The sequence below is a fragment of the Moschus berezovskii genome, chromosome X (assembly GCF_049115385.1).
Source record: "Moschus berezovskii isolate FMDL1 chromosome X, NW_MosBer_1.0, whole genome shotgun sequence".
Taxonomy (NCBI): domain Eukaryota; kingdom Metazoa; phylum Chordata; class Mammalia; order Artiodactyla; family Moschidae; genus Moschus; species Moschus berezovskii.
The window spans coordinates 67668063-67691487 of record NC_142488.1 but is presented as its reverse complement, the minus strand read 5'-3'; the positions used below and the strand labels follow the sequence as shown (position 1 = coordinate 67691487).

Sequence of the window (23425 nt, the reverse complement as noted above, 5' to 3'; positions counted from 1 at the left end):
TCCAAGGCGATTCCCTCTGTTTGTTTTAGCTTCTTCTGTTTGCAGCTCTCTTTAGTATCGTATTCCACCCTGACACAAGGGGGCGGTGGTGGACACTTTTTTAGGCTCACTTGTTCAGTCGTGTTGTGGGAAGGCAGGAACACTGCAAACAAATAACACTGGCGTGTGCTTGCAGCATCTCTGCTACACTGGGTTTGCCCCCGCTCACGGCATGTGTGCTTTCCCTCTCTACACTGCTTAGGCTCTAGGTTGCTTTTCGAGAACTGTCTGAGGCCGGCCCTGCATTGTATGCAATTCCCAGGTCTAAGCCGCTCAGGTTCACGTACTCAGGTACTCCACAAAGGTGCAGACTCAGTTGGGCCTTCGTTCTGTGTCCTTCCCAGGTCCTAGCAGCTCATGTGACCAGGTGTTTGGCGAGAACAGTCGCTTCAACTTATCACCTCCCCCGTCACTGTTGCTCGGGATTCTGGGTGTACAACCGGCGCACCTTCTCAGAAGTGCCATGCGTCTCTTCTGGGGATCTGATCTCTGGCTGCGATGCTCCCAGCAGATATCGACCATCCAGAATCCCAAGAAGTCCTGGTTAGCAATGAAGCCTGCTTGCAGTTTGGTACATGATGCTCTCTGGGGCTGCGATTGCCCCCTTCCGGCTCTGGCTGCCCTCGCCTACCTGTCTCTGGCGAGGTATGGGCCAGTCTGCAGCCAGCTAGCTCTGCTCAGTCTTTATTCTGATAGCCGGCCTGGTGGCGTCTTCAGTTCAGTTCAGTCACTCAGTCATGTCCGACTCTTTGCAATCCCATGAATCATAGCATGCCAGGCATCTTCGCTACCGGAGTTCACACAAGCTCATATGCATCGAGTCAGTGATGCCATCCAGCCATCTCATCCTCTGTCGTCCCCTTCTCCTCCTGCCCCCAAACCCTCCAAGCATCAGAGTCTTTTCCAATGAGTCATCTCTTCGCATGAGGTGGCCAAAGTATTGGGGTTTCAGCTTTAGCATCAGTCCTTCCAAATAACACTCAGGACTGATCTTTAGAATGAACTGGTTGGATTTCCTTGCAGTCCAAGAGACTCTCAAGAGTCTTCTCCAACACCACAGTTCAAAAGCATCAATTCTTCAGTGCTAAGCTTTCTTCACAGTCCAACTCTCACATCCATACATGACCACTGGAAAAACCATAACCTTGACTAGATGGACTTTGTTGGCAAAGTAATGTCTCTGCTTTTTAATATGCTGTCTAGGTTGGTCATAACTTTCCTTCCAAGGAGCCTTTTAATTTCATGGCTGCAATCACAACCTGCAGTGATTTTAGGTTAGGGCTTTTCACGGGATAGCTATCCCACAGTCTGGTTTGCTATCTCAAGTTAGTTCCCTTAGATTGCCCTCAGGGCATTCAGGCCTGGTCCTTACCCTAAGCAATGCAGCCCGCGCCTCCGTGCCCAGCCCCCGCTTGCTAGTGGCGGATGTGGGTGTCTGCGCTGCTTCTCCACTGGGAGTTACCTTTGGGCATGTAATCTGTGGGTTTTAATTATTTATTTATTTTTCCTCCTGGTTATGTTGCCCTCTGAGGTTCAAAGGCTTGCCACCGACTCGCCAGTGAGTGTTTCCTGGTGTTTGGAAACGTCTCGCTTTTTTAAGACTCCCTTCCCAGGATGGATCTCTGTCCCTACTTCTTTTGTCTCACTTTTTATCTTTTATATTTTTTCCTACCTCCTTTTGAAAACCTTTGGCTGCTTTTCTGGGTGCCTGATGTCCTCTGCCAGCATTCAGAAGTTGTTTTGTGGAATTTACTCAGTGTTCAAATGTTCTTTTGATGAATTTGGTGGGGAGAAAGTGGTCTCCCAGTCCTATTCCTCTGTCATCTTAGGACCGCCCCCATATTAACTTTAAAATGAAAAGATAATGACCAAAACATTAGGGGAAAGAACAAGAAATTCTCCAAATGCTAAAAGTAAATGTTATCCAAAAGTCTACAAGCAATAAATGCTGGAGAGGGTGTGGAGAAAAGGGAACCCTCTTACACTGTTGGTGGGAATGCAAACTAGTACAGCCACTATGGAGAACAGTGTGGAGATTCCTCAAAAAACTGGAAACAGAACTTCCATACGACCCAGCAATCGCACTCCTTGGCAGACACACCGAGGAAACCAGAATTGAAAGAGACACGTGTACTCCAATGTTCATTGCAGCACTGTTTATAATAGCCAGGACATGGAAGCAACCTAGATGGCCATCTGCAGATGAATGGATAAGAAAGGTTTGGTACATACACACAATGGAGTATTCAGTTCAGTTCAGTCGCTCAGTCGTGTCCGACTCTCAGCGACCCCATGAATCACAGCACGCCAGGCCTCCCTGTCCATCACCAACTCCTGGAGTTCACTCAAACTCATGTCCACAGAGTCGGTGATGCCATCCAGCCATCTCATTCTCCGTCGTCCCCTTCTCCTCCCGCCCCCAACCTTTCCCAGCATCAGAGTCTTTTCCAGTGAGTCAACTCGTCGCATGAGGTGGCCAAAGTATTGCAGTTTCAGCTTTAGCATCAGTCCCTCCAATGAACATCCAGGATTGATCTCCTCTAGAATGGACTGGTTGGATCTCCTCGCAGTACAAGGGACTCTCAAGAGTCTTCTCCAACACCACAGTTCAAAAGCATCGATTCTTCGGTGGTCAGCCTTCTTCACAGTCCAACTCTCACATCCATACATGACCACGGGAAAAACCATTGCCTTGACTAGACGGACCTTGGTTGGCAAAGTAATGTCTCTGCTTTTTAATATACTATCAAGGTTGGTCATAACTTTCCTTCCAAGGAGCAAGCGTCTTTTAATTTCATGGCTGCAATCAGCATCTGCAGTGATTTTGGAGCCCAAAAAAACAAAGTCTGACACTGTTTCCACTGTTTTTCCATCTATTTCCCAAGAAGTGATGGGACCAGATGCCATGATCTTAGTTTTCTGAATGTTGAGCTTCAAGCCAACCTTTTCACTCTCCTCTTTCACTTTCATCAAGAGGCTTTTGAGTTCCTCTTCACTTTCTGCCATAAGGGTAGTGTCATCTGCATATCTGAGGTTATTGATATTTCTCCCGGCAATCTTGATTCCAGCCTGTGCTTCTTCCAGCCCAGCGTTCCTCATGATGTACTCTGCATATAAGTTAAATAAGCAAGGTGACAATATACAACCTTGACGTACACCTTTTCCTATTTGGAACCAGTCTGTTGTTCCATGTCCAGTTCTAACATTTGCTTCCTGACCTGCATACAGGTTTCTCAAGAGGCAGGTCAGGCGGTCTGGGATTCCCATCTCTTTCAGAATGTGCCACAGTTTATCGTGATCGACACAGTCAAAGGCTTTGGCATAGTCAATAAAGCAGAAATAGATGTTTTTCTGAAACTCTCTTGCTTTCTCCATGATCCAGCGGATGTTGGCAATTTGATCTCTGGTGCCTCTGCCTTTTCTAAAACCTGCTTGAACATCTGGGAGTTCACGGTTTATATACTGCTGAAGCCTGGCTTGGAGAATTTTGAGCATGACTTTACTAGCGTGTGAGATGAGTGCAATTGTGCAGTAGTTTGAGCATTCTTTGGCATTGCCTTTCTTTGGGATTGGAATGAAGACTGACCTCTTCCAGTCCTGTGGCCACTGCTGAGTTTTCCATATCTGCTGGCATATTGAGTGCAGCACTTTCACAGCATCATCTTTCAAGACTTGAAATAGCTCAACTGGAATTCCATCACCTCCACTAGCTTTGTTCGTAGTGATGCTTGCTAAGGCCCACTTGACTTCACATTCCAAGATGTCTGGCTGTAGGTCAGTGATCACGTTATCGTGACTATCTTGGTCGTGAAGATCTTTTTTGTACTCAGCCATTAAAAAGAATGCATTTGAATCATTTCTAATGAGGTGGATGAAACTGGAGCCTATTATACAGAGTGAAGTAAGCCAGAAAGAAAAACACCAATACAGTATACTAACGCATATATATGGAATTTAGAAAGATGCAAATGATATCCCTGTATACGAGACAGCAAAAGAGACACAGACGTATAGAACAGTCTTTTGGTCTCTGTGGGAGAGGGTGAGGGTGGGATGGTTTGGGAGAATGGCATTGAAATCTGTATATTATCATATGTGAAACGAATCACCAATCCAGGTTAAAAGTATGATACAGGATGCTCAGGGCTGGTGAACTGGGATGAACCAGAGGGATGGGAGGTGGAAGGGGGGTTCAACAAGGGGGCCACATGTACACGCGGGGCAGATTCATGTCAATGTGTGGCAAAACCAATACAATAATGTAAAGTAATTAGCCTCCAATTAAAATAAATAAATTTTGAAAAAAAATTTAAAAATAAATAAAAGTAAATGGATTCTTTATATACTAGAAATCATTTAACCTGTAAAACTGAAATACTTGAAACAAAATATCCAAATAAGACATTTAATCATTTGTATCATTAACTTGTTAACCAATAAGAATATTTAAAACATTTATACTTTCAGTTCAGTTCAGTTCAGTCACTCAGTCATGTCTGACTCTTTGCGACCCCATGAATCAATCTAATTCCAATTAACTTTAGTTTCAAAGCAATTAAAACTCCCTTCTCAGTTTTCACTGAAAGATAGTTATCTGTCTGCTTAGAATCTGTTAATTATGGATGTCACCCAAGGTTGACTCAATGATTAAACTAATCCTAGTTCTAAGTTGGTGCACAGCTATAGCAAAGATAAAGGGGTGAATAACAAACTCTATTAATTTGACATACCATGTGCACTGATAATTGGAAGTTCTAATGGAAATGAACAGTATAGAATGGGAGGATGTATATATATATATATATATATACACACACACACACACACACACACACACACACACACACAGAGTTTGCTGCCAGTCTCCATTTTTTAAATGTCATTGTAAGTTGTTTTAAATCTTTATCAATCCTATCATTAAAATGGCCTAAAAAACAATTACTAGTCATGAATGAAAAAAATTTCGGCTATCCATGTTGATGTACGGCAGAAACCAACACAATATTGTAAAACAATTACCCTTCAATTAAAAATAAATAAATTGTTTTAAAAAGTCAAACCGATCCATATTTTGACATGTTACATGAATACAATGATATTATAGCTAACATAAAAAAAAAAACAATAAATTAGTCTAATATGCTTAGATCAGTCCTGTGTATTCATTGGAAGGACTGATGCTAAAGCTGAAACTCCAATACTTTGGCCACCTCATGCGACGAGTTGACTCACTGGAAAAGAGTCTGATGCTAGGAGGGATTGGGGGTGGGAGGAGACAGGGACGACAGAGAATGAGATGGCTGGATGGCATCACCAACTCAGTGGACATGAATTTGAGTGAACTCCGGGAGTTGGTGATGGACAGGGAGGCCTGGCGTGCTGTGATTCATGGGGTCGCAAAGAGTCGGTCACGACTGAGCGACTGAACTGAACTGAACTGAATGTGCTTTTCACAGTTGAGTAGTATTTAAAACATTAAGTTTGTAACTATATCTTATAATCCTAAGCTAAGAGAATATATGCATTTTCCTGCTAGATGAATTCCATACTTCTTTAAATCTTTCAATTTTGAAAAGCTATATTCACAAGTAAGAAGTCTCCAAAGACTGCATTTAACAAAAAAAAAAAAAAAAACTTGGTTAGGAAATGATGTAAGCAGTGACTAGAATTATGACATAGTGAAAATTCTTTTGCATCAGTAGTTACCACGGAGATGTAGAACCACAGCAATACACATCATTTGGAGAACTGCCTAGCTCCAAGAGGTTTCTTCTTGAGTATCCTCTTTCTCCACCTTCAAAAAAATCACATTTTCTTTCTGATTTTTGTCCAGGTGTATATGGACCCAGGAATCTGGACTGTTACACCATATTTTATCACTTGGTTCCATCTACATATGCAGTATTTGAACCTGGAAAGTATTCTAAGTTTAAAGGTTTGGATTTAAAGCTTTGAGCTATGTTTAAGATAATTGATTTTAGTATCTGAAACAGTTAAGATAAATATATGTGGTCCTATCATTTTTAGAGGGATCTAGTTAATTTTTAAAGCCTTCTAAGCAATATGAAGTCTTATTTGGCAGTTATCATAGATTGGAAATTAACTGAACTTGATCTGAGTGAATCAAATGACTAGTAACTTGTTTAAATCATTCTTCACACTGTAAAATGCAGCTATCTTTATTTGATGAATGAAGAGTGAACACTCAAAACTCTACTCCAAACTTTCTATTTTTTCATTTATGAAAACAAATGATTATTTTGAAATGTCATAAAACAATTACAATTAAACATTTCTGGAGAGAAAAAATTATTTGATGGATTCGTCAGGTTTTGTCATTTAAAATCACTGTGATTTAATTTGATTAATCTAAGTTTTTACTCCTTTTTTAGAAATATCACGTTTTGTGAAAGCCAAACTTTTTAGACATGACTGAACATGGGCTTGCATCTACTCTTACTGAAATGCCTCTTATAGCTCCACTGATCAACGTAGATCCTATACATTGGGTAAGGGTAGTTCTGCTTTTTTTTCTTTTTAAACTGGTCAAACTGTGTCACTTTCAATGATTGGTCACTTACTTTGTAAGTTTTTAGTCTTTTTATCAGTATCTACTTACCTTCTTAAAATTGCTTGAGTGATATTTAACACGACCTTAGGTCCCATTATAACCTCCTTTTGGGTGGATTTAGATTCTTTTGCAGCCTCCATTGGCAGGATCAGAGGTCCTGGCAATGTGTCTTAAATTTATACTACCCAGAGTTTATTCTGTTGAATGATCTTAACTATGACTCTAAAGAAGATTCAGGTTCCCTCATACACATTCATAGCTGTAAGTTCAACTTTCTAATATTTAAAAGTATCATTTTGAGCAGCAATGATGTCTACCCACAGACTTGGTCTCCAGAAAGAAAGAGGGTGTGATTCAGATTTAGCATTTACCCATTTAAGACAATCTATTGAAGAAAAGTCTTATCTACATATGTAATATAATTTCAGACTTAAATTTAAGAAAGTAGGGAAAATCACTAGACCATTCAGGTATGACCTAAATCAAATCCCTTATGATTATACAGTGGAAGTAAGAAATGGATTTAAGGGACTAGATCTGATAGATAGAGCCTGATGAACTATGGACGTGACATTGTACAGGAGACAGGGATCAAGACCACCCCCAAGAAGAAGAAATGCAAAAAAGCAAAATAGAGGAAAACAATAGGATGGGAAAGACTAGAGATCTCTTCAAGAAAATTAGAGATACCAAGGGAACATTTAATGCAAATATGGGCTCAATAAAGGACAGAAATGGTAGGGACCTAACAGAAGAAGAAGATATTGAGAAGAGATGGCAAGAATACACAGAAGATCTGTACAAGAAAGATCTTCACAACCCAGATAATCACAATGGTGTGATCACTCACCTAGAGCCAGATATCCTGGAATGTGAAGTCAAGTGGGCCTTAGGAAGCAAAACTTTGAACAAAGCTAGTGGAACTGATGGAATTCCAGTTGAGCTATTTCAAATCCTGAAAGATGATGCTGTGAAAGTGCTGCACTCAACATGTCAGCAAATTTGGAAAACTCAGCAGTGGCCACAGGACTGGAAAAAGTCAGTTTTCATTCCAATCCCAAAGAAAGGCAATGCCAAAGAATGCTCAAACTACCACACAATTGTAGTCATCTCACACACTAGCAAAATAATGCTCAAAATTCTCCAAGCCAGGTTTCAGCAATACATGAACCATGAGCTTCCAGATGTTCCAGTTGGTTTTAGAAAAGGCAGAGGAACCAGAGATCAAATTGCCAACATCTGCGGGATCATCAAAAAAGCAAGACTGTTCCAGAAAAACATCTGTTTCTGCTTTATTGACTGTGCCAAAGCCTTTGTGTGGATCACAATAAGCAGTGGAAAATTCTGAAAGAGATGGGAATACCAGACCACCTGACTTTGGCCACGTGATGGGAAGAATTGACTCACTGGAAAAGACCCTGATGCAGGGAAAGATTGAAGGTGGGAGGAGAAGGGGATGACAGAAGATAAGATGGTTGGATGGCATCATTGACCCGATGAACATGAGTTTGAGTAAACTCCGGGAGTTGGTGATGGACAGGGAAGCCTGGCGTGCTGCAGTCCATAGGGTCGCAGAGAGTCAGACACGACTGAGCGACTGAACTGAACTGAACTGAATGTGAAAAGGTCTCTGTTTTTCTTCAGAGCTTAAAAAAATGAGCAAATATTGTACTTCTAGCCTATCATTTTGACATAACCTTGTCAAAAGCAGCCAGTATAAAAATGACCTTATTAAAATTACTTTTTACTAGACGGAGAGTTATCTGGATACCACTGTCGGGACACAGTGTACTACTAATTATTCACAAATGATGACTCATCCCAAGGGATATACCAGATGGCCTTCTTGTCCTCAATACTGGGTACAACAAGTATGTCTGAATTTTTCCTTCAGATAAGTTTAGTTTTCTGTTTTTCTTTTTTTGCAGATTTTTTTTGGAGGGGTAGAATTTGGTTCCTCCATCTCAATACACCTATTTCCTATGATCCTATTATATTAAGTTTTATTTGGGTGAGGGAAGACCTGTTCTTACTTAGTGCCTAGTTGTACTCTACTCCTTGAGCATTTTGAGACCCCCAATTAGTGGTTTTGAATATTTTTTTCAAAAAGACAATGAAGATTTTTTTTCATAGATTAATAGAGAATATGCCATTAAAGAATGGTTTGTTTCTAGATTATATTGGTGCACGTTAACCCTGGGGAAATCCTCACTATCAAGTCCAATGATGGGAGCATTCAAAATATTCAAGGTCAGTAAAAGTATGTGTGTTGTTTGATATCAAGTAGAGGTGAATTTAAATATTAGTGTGAGATGATTTTACTAGTAATCTAATATCCTTTCTTGTTTGAGCCATATTGAGTGCTCTTAAGTTTATATACCCCTCATAGGAGCATAATATCAACAGAACAGCAAGGACTCATCTTGCTAGTGTTACTACAGACCTTCATGTAAAGTACTTATAAAAAATTAACAGTTAATTGAAGAATTCCACTTGAAAAAGTCCAGATTTTGGAACTATTCACAACCACTGATAGCTTTAGACTATCCTCTGATAGGAGACTGGTGAGTGCTTCAGATAACTCATTCATTCATACATTCAACAAGTATTTCATTAATGCCTAGCTATTACAGCACTAAGCTAAGTCGCTTCAGTCGTGTCCGACTCTTTGTGACCTTATGGATTGTAGCCCACCAGGCTCCTCTGTCCATGAGATTCCCCAGGCAAGAGTACTGGAGTGGGCTGTCATACCCTCTTCCAGGGGATCTTCCCTATCCAGGGATCAAACTTGCTTCTGCTACTCCTGCATTGCAGGTAGATTCTTCATCGCTGAGGCCTAGGAGGCCCATTCCAGCACTACACTAAACATTTAAGATAGAAAAATGTATAAGAAGGGGGAAATTATTTATATATAACTATTAAAAGTCTAATATCTATCTATATACATGTGTATATAGCAATTGTGCAGCATACAAAATTATTTCAGTAGTAGTACAAAGTTAATAAATATTTACTTCATATAAGATTTATTACTGGGGCTTCCCTGGTGGCTCAGTGGTAATGAGTCCACCTGCCAATGCAGGAGAGAGGTTCAATCCCTGGTCCCAGAGGATCCACATGCCATGCCACAAGGCAACTAAGCCCATGCACCACAACTACTGAACCTGTGCTCTAGAGCTCGTGTGCTGCAACTACTGAAGTCTGCACACCTTAGACCTTGTGCTCAAGAGAAGCAACCACAATGAGAAGCCCACACACCACAACTAGAGAGTAGTCCGTGCTTGCTACAACTAGAGAAAAGCCTGCACAACAACAAAGACCCAGCACAGCTAAAATAAATAAATATATAATTTAAAAAAAACTTTTTTTAAAGATTTACTATTAATTATTTCAAAGTGCAGTGATTGTTTCTGTTTTTATGCCAATTATTTTACATCTGAAGGTGATTTTGAGCTACGTCTCAAAATGCTTTGAAACATCATTTAGCATTGGGTTCCATATGGCTGCTATATACCGTTTACCATAAACTCATCTTTATTATTTTCCCCCTTATTAACAGCAAATTACCATTCTAGGCCTTGAAAGCCACATATACTCTTACAACTAAGCACTAACTATAATAATTTCAGATAAGCAAAAGAATGATGATATATAAATGTCTCTATTCTGTGTTGTATTTTTATTTCCTGTGCAATGTGTGTTTAAGATAGTAAGAATACTTAGTATAAAAACAAGGCATCACATGAATAGCATTGGGTCCTTTATGTTATGTTGCTCCTCCCAAATTATTTCACTTTGCTAATATTAGTTAAAAGCCTTCATATGAAAATTGATTTTTTTTATATAATATCACTATAAAATATATTTTATGATACAGAGTATAAAACTTCTATTATTCAACATATAACTATGATAGGTGAGTAAAATTGGTAAGCAAAAGACAATTATGTGTATGTGCTAAGTCACTTCAGTCATGTCCGACTCTTTGAGACCCTATGGACTGTAGCCCACCAGGCTCTTCTCTTCCATGGGTTTCTCCAGGCAAGAATACTGGAGTGGATTGCCATGCCCTCCTCCATGGGATCTTCCCGACAAAGGGATCAAACCCACATCTCCTGTGTCTCCTACATTGGCAGGCAGATTCTTTACCACTAGCAATACCTGGAAAGCCCAAAAACAATTACACTAGAAGTAAATACACTAGCTGTGTATTTGGCCAAAATTTTTATGATATAAATTTCACCCAATCCCCGTTACGTGCCTTGGTTATTTTCCATCATTTGTGATAAATTTCTATTGATTTATCTACATTCCTACCTAGTCTCCTATGTAAGTAAACAAAATGCACTTTCAAAATGGCTGACTTGTTAAGACTTGGAACTAGTTTTCACTGTGCAAAATTGAATGGATTTTTTTAACTTATTTAAAATTTTATTAATAATAATTCTCTTTTAGGACCTGCTGATGTACCTTTGATGTCACCAAGTGGTACTTTGCCACCAATATATCTTCCTCCTGGTTACATGTCTCAGGTATACTACTGTAGCTTTCTTTGGTACTTAGCACTAAGCCACCATTTAACAGTTCTTTTTACATTACTGTATGATAAGAGAACTTCTAGAATACCATTTATTTATTCACTTTATTGTTATCATGAATGCTAAAAAGCAATTTCAGTGATGTTTAACCAAACCTCCCTAGTTCAGTTCAGTTCAGTTGCTCGTCGTGTCCAACTCTTTGCAACCCCATGAACCGCAGCACACCAGGCCTCCCTGTCCATCACCAACTCTGGGAGTTTACCCAAACTCACGTCCATTGAGTTGGAGATGCCATCCAACCATCTCATCCTCTGTTGTCCCCTTCTCCTCCAGCCCTCAGTCTTTCCCAGCATCAGGGTCTTTTCCAATGAGTCAGCTCTTCGTATCAGGTGGCCAAAGTATTGGAGTTTCAGCTTCAACATTAGTCCTTCCAGTGAACACCAGGGACTGATCTCCTGTAGGATGGACAGGTTGGATCTCCTTGCAATCCAAGGGACTCTCAAGAGTCTTCTCCAACACCACAGTTCAAAAGTATCAAATCTTCTGCGCTCAGCTTTCTTTATAGTTCAACTCTCACATCCATACATGACCACTGGAAAAACCATAGCCTTGACTAGACGGACCTTTGTTGGTAAAGAAATGTCTCTGCTTTTTAATATGCTGTCTAGGTTGGTCATAACCTTCCTTCCAAGGAGTAAGCATCTTTTAATTTCATGGCTGCAATCACCAATGCAGTGATTTTGGAGCCCAAAAAAATAAATAAAAATAAATTCAGCCACTGTTTCCACTGTTTCCCATCTACTTGTTATGAAGTGATGGGACCAGATACAATGATCTTAATTTTCTGAATGTTAAGCTAAAGCCAATTTTTTCAATCTCCTCTTTCACTTTCATCAAGAGGCTCTTTAGTTCTTCTTCACTTTCTGCCAAAAGGGTGGTGTCATCTGCATATCTGAGGTTACTGATATTTCTCCCGGCAATCTTGATTCCAACTTGTGCTTCTTCCAGCCCAGCTTTTCCCATGATGTACTCTGCATGTAAGTTAAATAAGCAGGGTGACAATAAAAAAGCCTTGACATACTCCTTTTCCTATTTGGAACAAGTCTGTTGTTCCATGACTAGTTCTAACTGTTGCTTCCTGAACTGCATACAGGTTTCTCAAGAGGCAGGTCAGGTGGTCTGGTATTCCCACCTCTTTCAGAATTTTCCACAGTTTATTGTGATCCACACAGTGAAAGGCTTTGGCATAGTCAATAAAGCAGAAATAGATGTCTTTCTGGAACAGTCTTGCTTTTTCGATGTTCCAACAGATGTTGGCAATTTGATCTCTAGTTCCTCTGCCTTTTCTGAAACCAGCTGGAACATCTGAAAGTTCACAGTTCACATGTTGCTGAAGCCTGGCTGGGAGAACTTTGAGCATTACTTTGCTAGCATGTGAGACGAATGCAATTGTGCGGTAGTTTGAGCATTCTTTGGCATTGCCTTTATTTGAGATTGGAATGAAAACTGACTTTTTCCAGTCCTGTGGCCAATGCTGAGTTTTCCAAATTTGCTGACATGTTGAGTGCAGCACTTTCACAGCATCATCTTTCAAGATTTGAAATAGCTCAACTGGAATTCCATCACCTCCACTAGCTTTGTTCAAAGTGATGGTTCCTAAGGCCCACTTGACTTCACATTCCTGGATATCTGGCTCTAGGTGAGTGATCACACCATTGTGATTATCTGGGTCATAAAGATCTTTCTTGTACAGGTCTTCTGTGTATTCTTGCCATCTCTTCTCAATATCTTCTTCTTCTGTTAGGTCCCTACCATTTCTGTCCTTTATTGAGCCCATCTTTGCATTAAATGTTCCCTTGGTATCTCTAATTTTCTTGAAGAGATCTCTAGTCTTTCCCATTCTATTGTTTTCCTCTATTTCTTTGCACTGATCTCTGAGGAAGGCTTTCTTATCTCTCCTTACCATTCTTTGGAACTCTGCATTCAAATGGGTATATCTTTCATTTTCTCCCTTGCTTTTCGCTTCTCTTCTTTTCACAGCTATTTGTAAGGCCTCCTCAGACAGCCATTTTGCTTTTATGCATTTCTTCTTCTTGGGGATGGTCTTGATCCCTGTCTCCTGTACAGTGTCACGAACCTCCATCCATAGTTCATCAGGCACTCTATCTATCAGATCTAGTCCCTTAATTCTATTTCTCACTTCCACTGTATAATCAAAAGGGATTTGATTTAGGTCATACCTGAATGGTATAGTGGTTTTCCCTACTTTCTTCAATTTCAATCTGTATTTGGCAAAAAGGAGTTCATGATCTGAGCCACAGTCAGCTCCAGGTTTTGTTTTTGCTGACTGTACAAAGCATCTCCATCTTGGCTGCAAAGAATATAATCAGTCTGATTTCGGTGTTGGCCACCTGATGATGTCCATGTGTAGAGTCTTCTCTTGTGTTGTTGAAAGAGGGTGTTTGCTATGACCAGTATGTTCTCTTGGCAAAACTCTATTAGCCTTTGGCCTGCATCATTCTGTACTCCAAGGACAAATTTACCTGTTACTCCAGGTGTTTCTTGACTTCCTACTTTTGCATTCCAGTCCCCTATAATGAAAAGGACATAATTTGGGCGTGTTAGTTCTAAAAGGTCTTGTAGGTCTTCACAGAACCATTCAACTTCAGCTTCTTCAGCGTTCCTGGTCAGGGCATAGACTTGGATTACCATGATATTGAATGGTTTGCCTTGGAAAATGAACAGAGATCATTCTGTCCTTTTTGAGATTGCATCCAAGTATTGCATTTCAGACTCTTTTGTTGACTATGATGGCTACTCCATTTCTTCTAAGGGATTCTTGGCCACAGTAGTATATATAATTGTCATCTGAGTTAAATTCACCCATTCCCGTCTATCTTAGTTCACTGATTCCTAGGATGTCGATGTTCACTCTTGCCATCTCCTGTTTGACCACTGCCAATTTACCTTGATTCATGTACCTAACACTCAAGGTTCCTATGCAATATTGCTCTTTACAGCATCGGACCCTGCTTCTATCACCAGTCCCATCCACAACTGGGTGTGGTTTTTGCTTTGGCTGCATCCCTTCATTCTTTCTGGAGTTATTTCTCCACTGATCTCCAGTAGCATATTGGGCACCTATCAACCTGGGGAGTTCATCTTTCAGTGTCCTATCTTTTTGCGTTTTCATACTGTTTATGGAATTCTCAAGGAAAGAATACTGAAGTGGTTTGCCATTCCCTTCTCCAGTGGACCACATTCTGTCAGACCTCTCCACCATGACCCGTCTGTCTTGGGTGGCCCCACACAGCATGGCTTAGTTTCATTGAGTTAGACAAGGCTGTGGTCCGTGTGATCAGATTGGCTAGTTGTCTGTGATTGTGGTTTCAGTCTGTCTGCCCTCTGATTCCCTCTCTCTGAGTCTACCGTCTTACTTGGGTTTCTCTTACCTTGGACGTGGGGTATCTCTTCACAGCTGTTCCAGCAAAACACAACCGCTGCTCCTTGGTCGTCGGGTATCTCCTCACGGCTGCCACTCCTGACCTTGGACGTGGGGTAGCTCCTCTCGGCAGCCACTCCTGACCTTGACCACTCCCTAGACAATCTTGTAAATAATGCCTTATTCATTTAATGAATTTGTATCTCTTCATATTCATTAATACTTCATTGTTTTTTGTTTGTTTCTATATATTTTAACCAGTCTTAATTATCTACTACAATTGCTACTGTAAAGGCTTCTGACAGTGTGTGGGCATTATTCCCTAAAATTACTTAGTATTTTTAGTTCAGTAGTATTTCATTGTCAGTTATCAGACTACAATGGGCACTTTTTTTAAAATTCATTTATTTATTTTATTTGGAGGCTAATTACTTTACAATATTGTGGTGGTTTTTGCCATGCATCAACACGAATCAACCATGGGTGTGCATGTCATGTGTCCCACCATCCTGAATCTTCCTCCCACCTCCCTCGCCCCCATTCCTCTGGGTTGTCCCAGAGCACCAGCTTTGTGTGCCCTGCTTCATGCATTGAATTTGCACTAGTCATCTATCTTACATATGGTAATATACATTTCAATTCCATTCTCTCATATCGTCCCACCCTCACCTTTTCCCACAGAGTCTAAAAGTCTGTTCTTTACATCTCTGTCTCTTTTGCTGTCTTGCGTATAGGGTCATCATTGCCGTCTGTCTAAATTCCACATATATGCATTAATATACTGTGTTGGTGTTTGTCTTTCTGACTTACTTCACTCTGTATAATAGGTTCCAGTTTCATCCACCTTATTAGAACTGACTCAAATGCATTCTTTTTAATGGATGAGTAATAGTCCATTGTGTATGTGTACCACAACTTCCTTATCCATTAGTCTGCCAATGAACATCTAAGTTGCTTCCATATCCTAGCTATTGTAAACAGTACCTCAATGAACATTGGGTTACATATGTCTCTTTCAGTTCTAGTTTCCTCACTGTGTATGCCCAGCAGTGAGATTGTTGGGTTGTATGGCAGTTCTATTTCCAGTTTTTTTAAGACATCTCCACACTGTTCTCCATAGTGACTGTACTAGTTTTCATTCCCACCAACAGTGTAAGAGGGTTCCCTTTTCTCCACACCCTCTCCAGCATTTATTGTTTGTAGACTTTGATGGCAGCCTACAATGGGAACTTTTTAAAGCTTCCTCAAATGTTTATCAAGTACCTAAAATGGGCAGAGCTTTGGTTCCTATAGAGATTAATAAGATATTACTTGGCCTCAGAAATTTTATAATTGAGAATATGTCTTTTTCTATTGCTTGGCTGTGGAGATCAAGAACATAGTAAAGTCAACATGTGTATGTGTGCTTAGTCACTCAGTCATGTCCGACTCTTTGCAACCCAATGGACTATAGCTTTGCAGGCTCCTCTGTCAATGGGGATTCTCCAGTCAAGAATACTGGAGTGGGTTGCCATGCGCTCCTCCAGGGGATCCTCCCAACCCAGGGATCGAACCCAGGTTTCCCACATTGCAGGTGGATTCTTTACCATCTGAGCCACGAGGGAAGCCCAAGAATACTGACTGGAGTGGTTAGCCTATCCCTTCTCCAGGGGAACTTCCCTACCCAGGAGTCCAACTGGGTGTCTCCTGCATTGCAGGCAGATTCTTTACCAGTTGAGCTACCAGGGAAGCCCAAAAGTCAATATAATATGGTTTAATTCTAAATGGAATTATCTATTTAGGCAATGTCTAACAAAAATATAAATGCATGTACCCTTTCATCCAGAAGTTCTACATTGAGGAATTTATCCAAACATGTATTTTTTCACTTTTTTTTTTTTATTGGAGGCTAATTTCTCTACATTAATATATTAGTTGTTTTTGCCATACATTGACACGAATCCACCCCGGGTGTACATGTGTTCCCCTTCTTGAACACCCCTCCCACCTCCCTCCTCCCCATATCCTCCCTCCATAAATGTGGAATAATAAATGTACAAGAATTATTTGTTATAATACTGTTTGTAATCACAAAAGGCTGGAAAAAACCCACAAGCCTGTCAAGGGAGGACTGTTGAAGTATATCCATTTAATGAGATAAAGGAACACTAAGCAAATAAGCAGCAATGCAAAAAAAAAAAAAAAGAAGCCCTATATATGATATAGAAAGATCTTCAAGATATATTTCTATGTGTAAAAAACAAACTACAGAATGTTCAGATAATTCTACCTGTATGTAATTTAAAAGGAGGAAAAGCAAGAATCTGTATTCTTATTTGCTTGCAAGGCATAAAGAAATTCTGGAAGTTTTCATAAGAAACCAAGAACAGTCGTAATCTACTGGTGGGAAATAAGGTTTATGAGGGAAACTTTTCATGTATTTTTTATACATTATGGTTTTGAACCATGACAATTTATTATCTATTGTCAAAAGTTTTTTTTTTTTTATGTACAGAAAAGGAAGAAATATCTTGCCTCCCACTTGACAAGGTCTTACTTCATTATTGGTGTTTGATCCTTTATGGTTTTAGAGCACAGAATAAAAATCTTAAACATAGTAGGAAAATTCTGATTTTTATGGATTCTATTATGTTTATGACTCTGTTTTCCGTCTTAGGTGGTGGAAGAAAATGGGATTCGAAAAATTATCATTGTACCTCAGACAATCGACTACTACTCGACCATGTCTGCTCCTATACAACAAGTATCACACTTCACAGCACCAACTTTCATGTATCCACAAGACACTCAACTGATACATCCCACATCTCAAGGGGAATTTCTGCCACCTTACATTCAAGAGCCTGTGCCACAGCAGCTGCCACCACCACCACTGCTGCCACCACCACCACCGTTGCCACCACCACCACCACTGCCACCAGCAGCAGCAGCATTTTTATGTCATGAGCAGCATGGTAGTATATAATATTCTTAAACAGGGGACTTTTTAGTTTGTTAAAATTAACAGCTGTGGGCAACTATTAAAATTTAAAAAGTAGAAGACATATTTCAATAAATGATTGCATTTCATGCATATATATTATGATGGATAATAAGAAGCATTGGTTTATGTCTTATGCAAAATGCCCATAAACAGAATTTTCTATAAATTTTTTGTACTTTGACATAGCATGTGATTTATGATATTTATTTTACTGACTGGGTCTATAGAATCATATTGAAATATCATAAGGGAATGTTTTCATTATTAATGGCATACAGTGGTATTATAAAAGACACATTATAATCATCTTAAAACCTTAAAATTTGGAAGTAGAGTTACTCCCTAGGAAAACACTACCTGTATTTGCTCATGTTTTTCTTTCTGTATATTTCAGTACATAATAAATACACACATTAACCTAACATCTGTATTAAAGCAAAGTAGACTTTTTTTTAAAGTAAAGCATGGTTTATGAGTGCTTTTGGTGGTTTGAAAAAGATTTAAAACATTTTGAGATATGTAATTATTGTAATTATTAAGCAGTATTCGTTATTTCTTTTAGAAACCTATTCCCATGGAAGAGCAAATTATAACCAACTTGATGAAAGAGCTGGTAAAATGGAAGAACATATGAAGAAAGAAATGCAAGAAAGCCAAATTGATGGACACAAAAATAGCTGTATGATTACCAACACCTCACTGTTTTTGAACCAAGCTAATGATTTTTCCAGTATCCCTGCTACTCTGAGCACTTACACTGTGGACTATGCTCCAAGCACCTTCACTGTTGACAGTACTTCAAGCACCTACATTGTGGACAATACTTGCAGCACTTACACTGTAGACAATGTTCCATGCACCTACACTGCCAAAGACACCTTGAGTACCTGCACTGTGAACAGTGCTCTGAACATGTACACTGCTGACAATACTCCCAGTACTCACACTGTTGATCACCCTCCAAGCAATTATATTACTGACTATACTCCCTTGAATTCTTCCATTGACCATGCTTCTAACACTTCCACCACAGACACTGATCTGCACCCTTCCACCAGTGAAAATAGTGTTCAGAACCCTTCCAGCACTAATTATGTCTCCAAGACTTCCACCTCTGACAGTACTCCCACACCACCACCTACTGTCACACCACCACCTACTGACAGTACTCCAAGCTCTTCCATTCCTGACAGTGCTCCCAACCCTCCCATCTCTGAAAGTGCTCCAAGTACTTCTGCCACTGATGTTGCTCTCAATACAGCCAATGCGACCAGCACTTCCAATGCTAGTGCTAGTGCTAGTGCTGACATTGAAATTAGTCATGGAAACAAATGCATCAACTCAGGAAGTGAAGACATCATGCAGAAACCAGGTGGAAAACGAAGCAAGAGTCCATCATCAAATACTGCAGAAAAAGGTAAGGTGAGGATTTTGGTTTTGTCGCCAGTCAACAGACATCCTAACGTTAGGAGTCTCAGTGCATTTTAAATATCTAGGTGCCATTTTCTGCTTCCATTTCCTGTTGCCTTTTTTGTACCTTTACTTCCCAATTCTTAATAAAACCACAATTAGGCTGCCTTTTTAAATTAGGGAGAAATGACCATCTTCATGCAAAACATGTCAGGAACTTATATACATATCACATAATTTTTTCTAGTTACCTGCCAGTAAAACATTGAAAATTACTCTTATCATCCTAAAAAGTTCACATGATTTTATTTAAATTACGACTTTAGTCCACCTTTTGTTAGAGTTTATTTAATGGCATACATTTTAGACTTCTTTCTTATTTTAAAACTTTTAATGTAAATTGCTAATAGGTGTTATCTCTTGGTGATGATATATTTGTAGTTGGGTAATGGGCATCTACCCTTATCTTGTTTTTGCCAATGTAATATTTTGTTTTGGGTTGCTTTTCTACTTTTAGAATGCAGAACAGAACTTGGAAAGTCTTGCTGTTTCAGCATTGAGAAACCTGTAGTAAGTAACTAAAGAGAATGCTTAAGTATTTCTTTTCATTTGCTTTGTCACTGTAAAACATGAAAATACACTGATATTCTTCCCTAGCACAATTTTAATTTGAAGCCATTACCCAGATAAAATTTCATAATCTTCTTTAGCTGTAAAGTACATAAAGATCCAGTGTGGCATTGTTAAAGATAATATTAATGGCTCATTGTTTAGTCACAGTATGTAAGCACCTAATATGAAAAGAATGATATACTTAGCATCAAGCAAGGTTTAGGGAAAGATTACACCATAAATTACAGATTATAATTTTTAAGTATCCTAATTGAATTCTTGTTATTTGTTTTAGGTTTCTGATATTCAGACAAGCTCGGCTGTTATTTCATGGAAGACACATGGTTCTGAGAAATGCAATCATACTAAATCTCCTATAACATTTGAATTAGCAATATCTAACAGTGGTAAAAATGGAAAATATATAAATGTATATATGTAAGTCTCTTTTTAATCATCTTTCATTTCTCATAATTCAATTCAAATATGCTCTCTAAATCTTAGTTTATACATAGGCTAAGTAATAAAAATTTTTCTGCAGTTTTTTTTCAAGCTTTAGGTGTTATTTTCTACAGAAATAGTTTTATAAGTAGTGGTGGTAGGTTGCCAGGTCGGTTCACAAAATTCATTGAATCATAGGTATTTTAGAGCTGAAGGGAACCTTAGATGGCAACTGCTCCATTCTCTTCAGTTTACAGATGTGTTATATGACAAGTTTAGACTTAGGGAAGAAAAGATTTCCTCTAATTCTCCCTTCTCTTTTTTCACTTAAGGAAACATGACAGTAGGCCTTTGTGTACACAAGGGAGGCATTTGCATTGCAGTGGAAATATAAGACTCGGGCTTTCCTGGGAATTTCATTATAGGAGCTCATTATAATGCAGAACTATGATAGCAGAAGGAGAAGGAAATGGCAACCCACTCCAGTATTCTCGCCTGGGAAATCTCTTGGACAGAGGAGTCTGGTGGGCTACAGTCCATGGGGTTGCAAAGAGTCAGATATAACTGAGCAACTGAGCACTCGTCACATGACAGCAGGAGAATGAGTTTAGGAATATGCTTAGAAGATAGAACCAGTACTAGAGACAATACAATGGAGGACACAGTAAGAGCATAACCAAACACTTCCAACACCTTCTCAACTGAATAGGGACATGCAATCTGAAAGAGAACAAGCTGAGAGAGGCACTATGGAAAGGAAATCCTACACAGGAAAGAAAGAGAAGTCATTTTGCCTACTAAACAACTAGGCAAGAAATAGGTCAGAGATCTCGAGCTGTCTTACAGCACTTTAAAAATCATAAACATTTTAAATTTTATTTGCTAGAATTTGTCATCTTTATTCAGCGACTCGAAGTGAAAATTTAAATGTAATTGATTACGTACAGATTTATTTCTTTTATAATTAACAACTAGAAAATTTTTATTTTAATTTATTTATTTTAATTGGAGGCTATTTACTTTACATTATTGTATTGGTTTTGCCATACATTGACATGAATCTGCCCCTGGTGTACAAAATTATAATACACAATATTCTATATTGAGTAGAGTGATGAAAAGATGTAAAATGTGATGAAAAGCTATGTATAAAATTAAGTTTTGCATGAATTTACATAATAGTCATTTCTGACATCGTGTATTCCACAAAAGTCATTGCTTTTTATAAAAATATACTTTTGTCTATTTCTCTTATCACCCTACAACCTTGATAGACCTTCACTTAGAAGCATAGGGCTTTGCTTAGAAGTAACAATCTTTTAGCTCTTTCCAGAGGCTATTTCAGGGTTTAGAAGCTCAGGAAGCTCCTTGAGGTGGTTCAGTTCAGTTCAGTCGCTCAGTCGTGTCTGACTCTCTGTGACCTCATGAATCACAGCACGCCAGGCCTCCCTGTCCATCACCAACTCCCGGAGTTCACTCAAACTCATGTCCATAGAGTCGGTGATGCCATCCAGCCATCTCATTCTCTGTCGTCCCCTTCTCCTCCCACCCCCAACCTTTCCCAGCATCAAGACTGCTCTGTGTGAACAAATAAATTGCACGATGCATGGTGTCTTTGAGGCTTTTCATATGAACACAATTTAAAATAAGCTAGTTAAAGACAAATCTGTCTTATTACAGTGTGAAGAAGCTGTAGCAATAAAACAAAATTCCACTTTCTAGAGGTATATTAACTTGGCATGCAAGTAAAGGATTTTGAATTATTAATATCATGTATTTTGCATTCTTATAAAATCTGTTAAAGTTGTCTAAACTTCAAGGAGAGAATTGTGCTTCTTTATCAGTTGAATATACAAGATTGTTGCTTAGCTTTTAAATGTGTGTGAGATCTGTTATAATCAAAGGTTATCTCCACAGCGGTGATGAATTTACATTTACTCTACTTGATCTACAGCCATTCATGGCCTATTTTGTAAGGTAAGTACTCCATCCTACACAACCTCCCTCCATCATACAGCCAGTCCCACTCCTGAGTCTGTATCAGTTCACTACCTATGATTCCCATAGTCAGCCTTGCTACTTGCTAAGAGTGGTCTTTCATTCAAGTTTCAAAACAAGCCCCTACAAATCCAGCATTAGTTCACTTTCTTTCATTTAAAACAGGTTAAGAGGGTGGTTTGGGAGCCATTATTTGCAAGGATACAGCTTCGTTCAATTGGAAAAACTTTTATAATTAGCTCCTAAGTAATGCAATTTAGTACATATGTTAGGATAAATATTTGAATGCTTACAACAGTTGTCATTACATTTTTAGAATTACAACTGTAAGAGGCTCAGCACACAGAACTGTGTCTGAAGTGGTTAGCTTCACAACTCGAGGTTGCAAACCAGACCCTCCACTTGCACCCAAACTGATTAACCGATCCAAAAGCAGCCTGAATTTACAGTGGAAAGTAAGGATTTTACTGCCAAAAGTACCTCAAAATGTTTTTTAATTTAAAAACATTCTTTCTACTTTGTCTTGAATGTTAAATATGAAATTTTGCATGCTTCATCTGACCCATTTCCCTAGCACTTTTCCATCTCCATAATCATCTTTCTCTGTCTATATAGAGCATCAAGTAAATGATAAATGTCAATCAGAATTTCAATAACTAATGAAAGTTGAAATGTCAATTTCTATAACTTAAATACATTTTTAATTGTGGTTACCAGTAAGTCTTCCTCTTAATTTACTTTACGTACTAACTTCTTCCTTGCATAAAATTTAGGAAGCACAACAAAATATAAAATTTGGCAAGTCCTATAGACTGTAAAAAGTATATTTTAACTTTAATATCTGAATTACTTCAAAAATAAAATGCAAACAGATTAATTTTACAGTGATTTCTTTTACTTTAGTCATATATACATGTGGGTGGGTGGGTATACTGTGTAAAAATAGCTCATCATAATTTTATCTTTCTGATATTTTTAGGGTTCCAATGGCAATGGTTCCAAAATAAACAGCTTCTTTTTGGAATGGGATGAAGTAAGAAGTTTTACTTTTTTAAAGCACATATTTGTAAATTATTAATATTATGAATTCTTATTTGAAACATTTTATTGAACTGTGGTGCTGGAGAAGACTCTTGAGAGTCCCTTGGACTGCAAGGAGATCCAACCAGTCCATTCTAAAGGAGATCAATCCTGGGTGTTCATTGGAAGGACTGATGCTAAAGCTGAAACTTTGGCCACCTCATGCGACGAGTTGACTCACTGGAAAAGACTGATGCTGGGAAGGATTGGGGGCGGGAGGAGAAGGGGACGACAGAGAATGAGATGGCTGGATGGCATCACTGACTCTCATGGACATGAGCTTGAGTGAACTCCGGGAGTTGGTGATGGAC

General features: G+C 39.0%; 1 protein-coding gene across 1 annotated transcript in view; it reads left to right on the top strand.

The window, feature by feature from the left end:
* The first annotated feature begins 6467 nt into the window (after positions 1–6467).
* The window catches only part of LOC129563931 (fibronectin type III domain containing protein 3C1-like), a 73619-nt gene continuing 56661 nt past the window's right edge, over positions 6468–23425 (top strand). Inside the window, exons 1-11 of the mRNA XM_055437610.2 lie at positions 6468–6548; positions 8362–8481; positions 8785–8860; positions 11066–11142; positions 17247–17544; positions 18136–18990; positions 19501–19553; positions 19891–20033; positions 21954–22013; positions 22351–22489; positions 23014–23067. Of these exons, the coding sequence (XP_055293585.2) occupies positions 6468–6548; positions 8362–8481; positions 8785–8860; positions 11066–11142; positions 17247–17544; positions 18136–18990; positions 19501–19553; positions 19891–20033; positions 21954–22013; positions 22351–22489; positions 23014–23067 (1956 nt within the window). The remainder of the gene's footprint in view (positions 6549–8361; positions 8482–8784; positions 8861–11065; positions 11143–17246; positions 17545–18135; positions 18991–19500; positions 19554–19890; positions 20034–21953; positions 22014–22350; positions 22490–23013; positions 23068–23425) is intronic.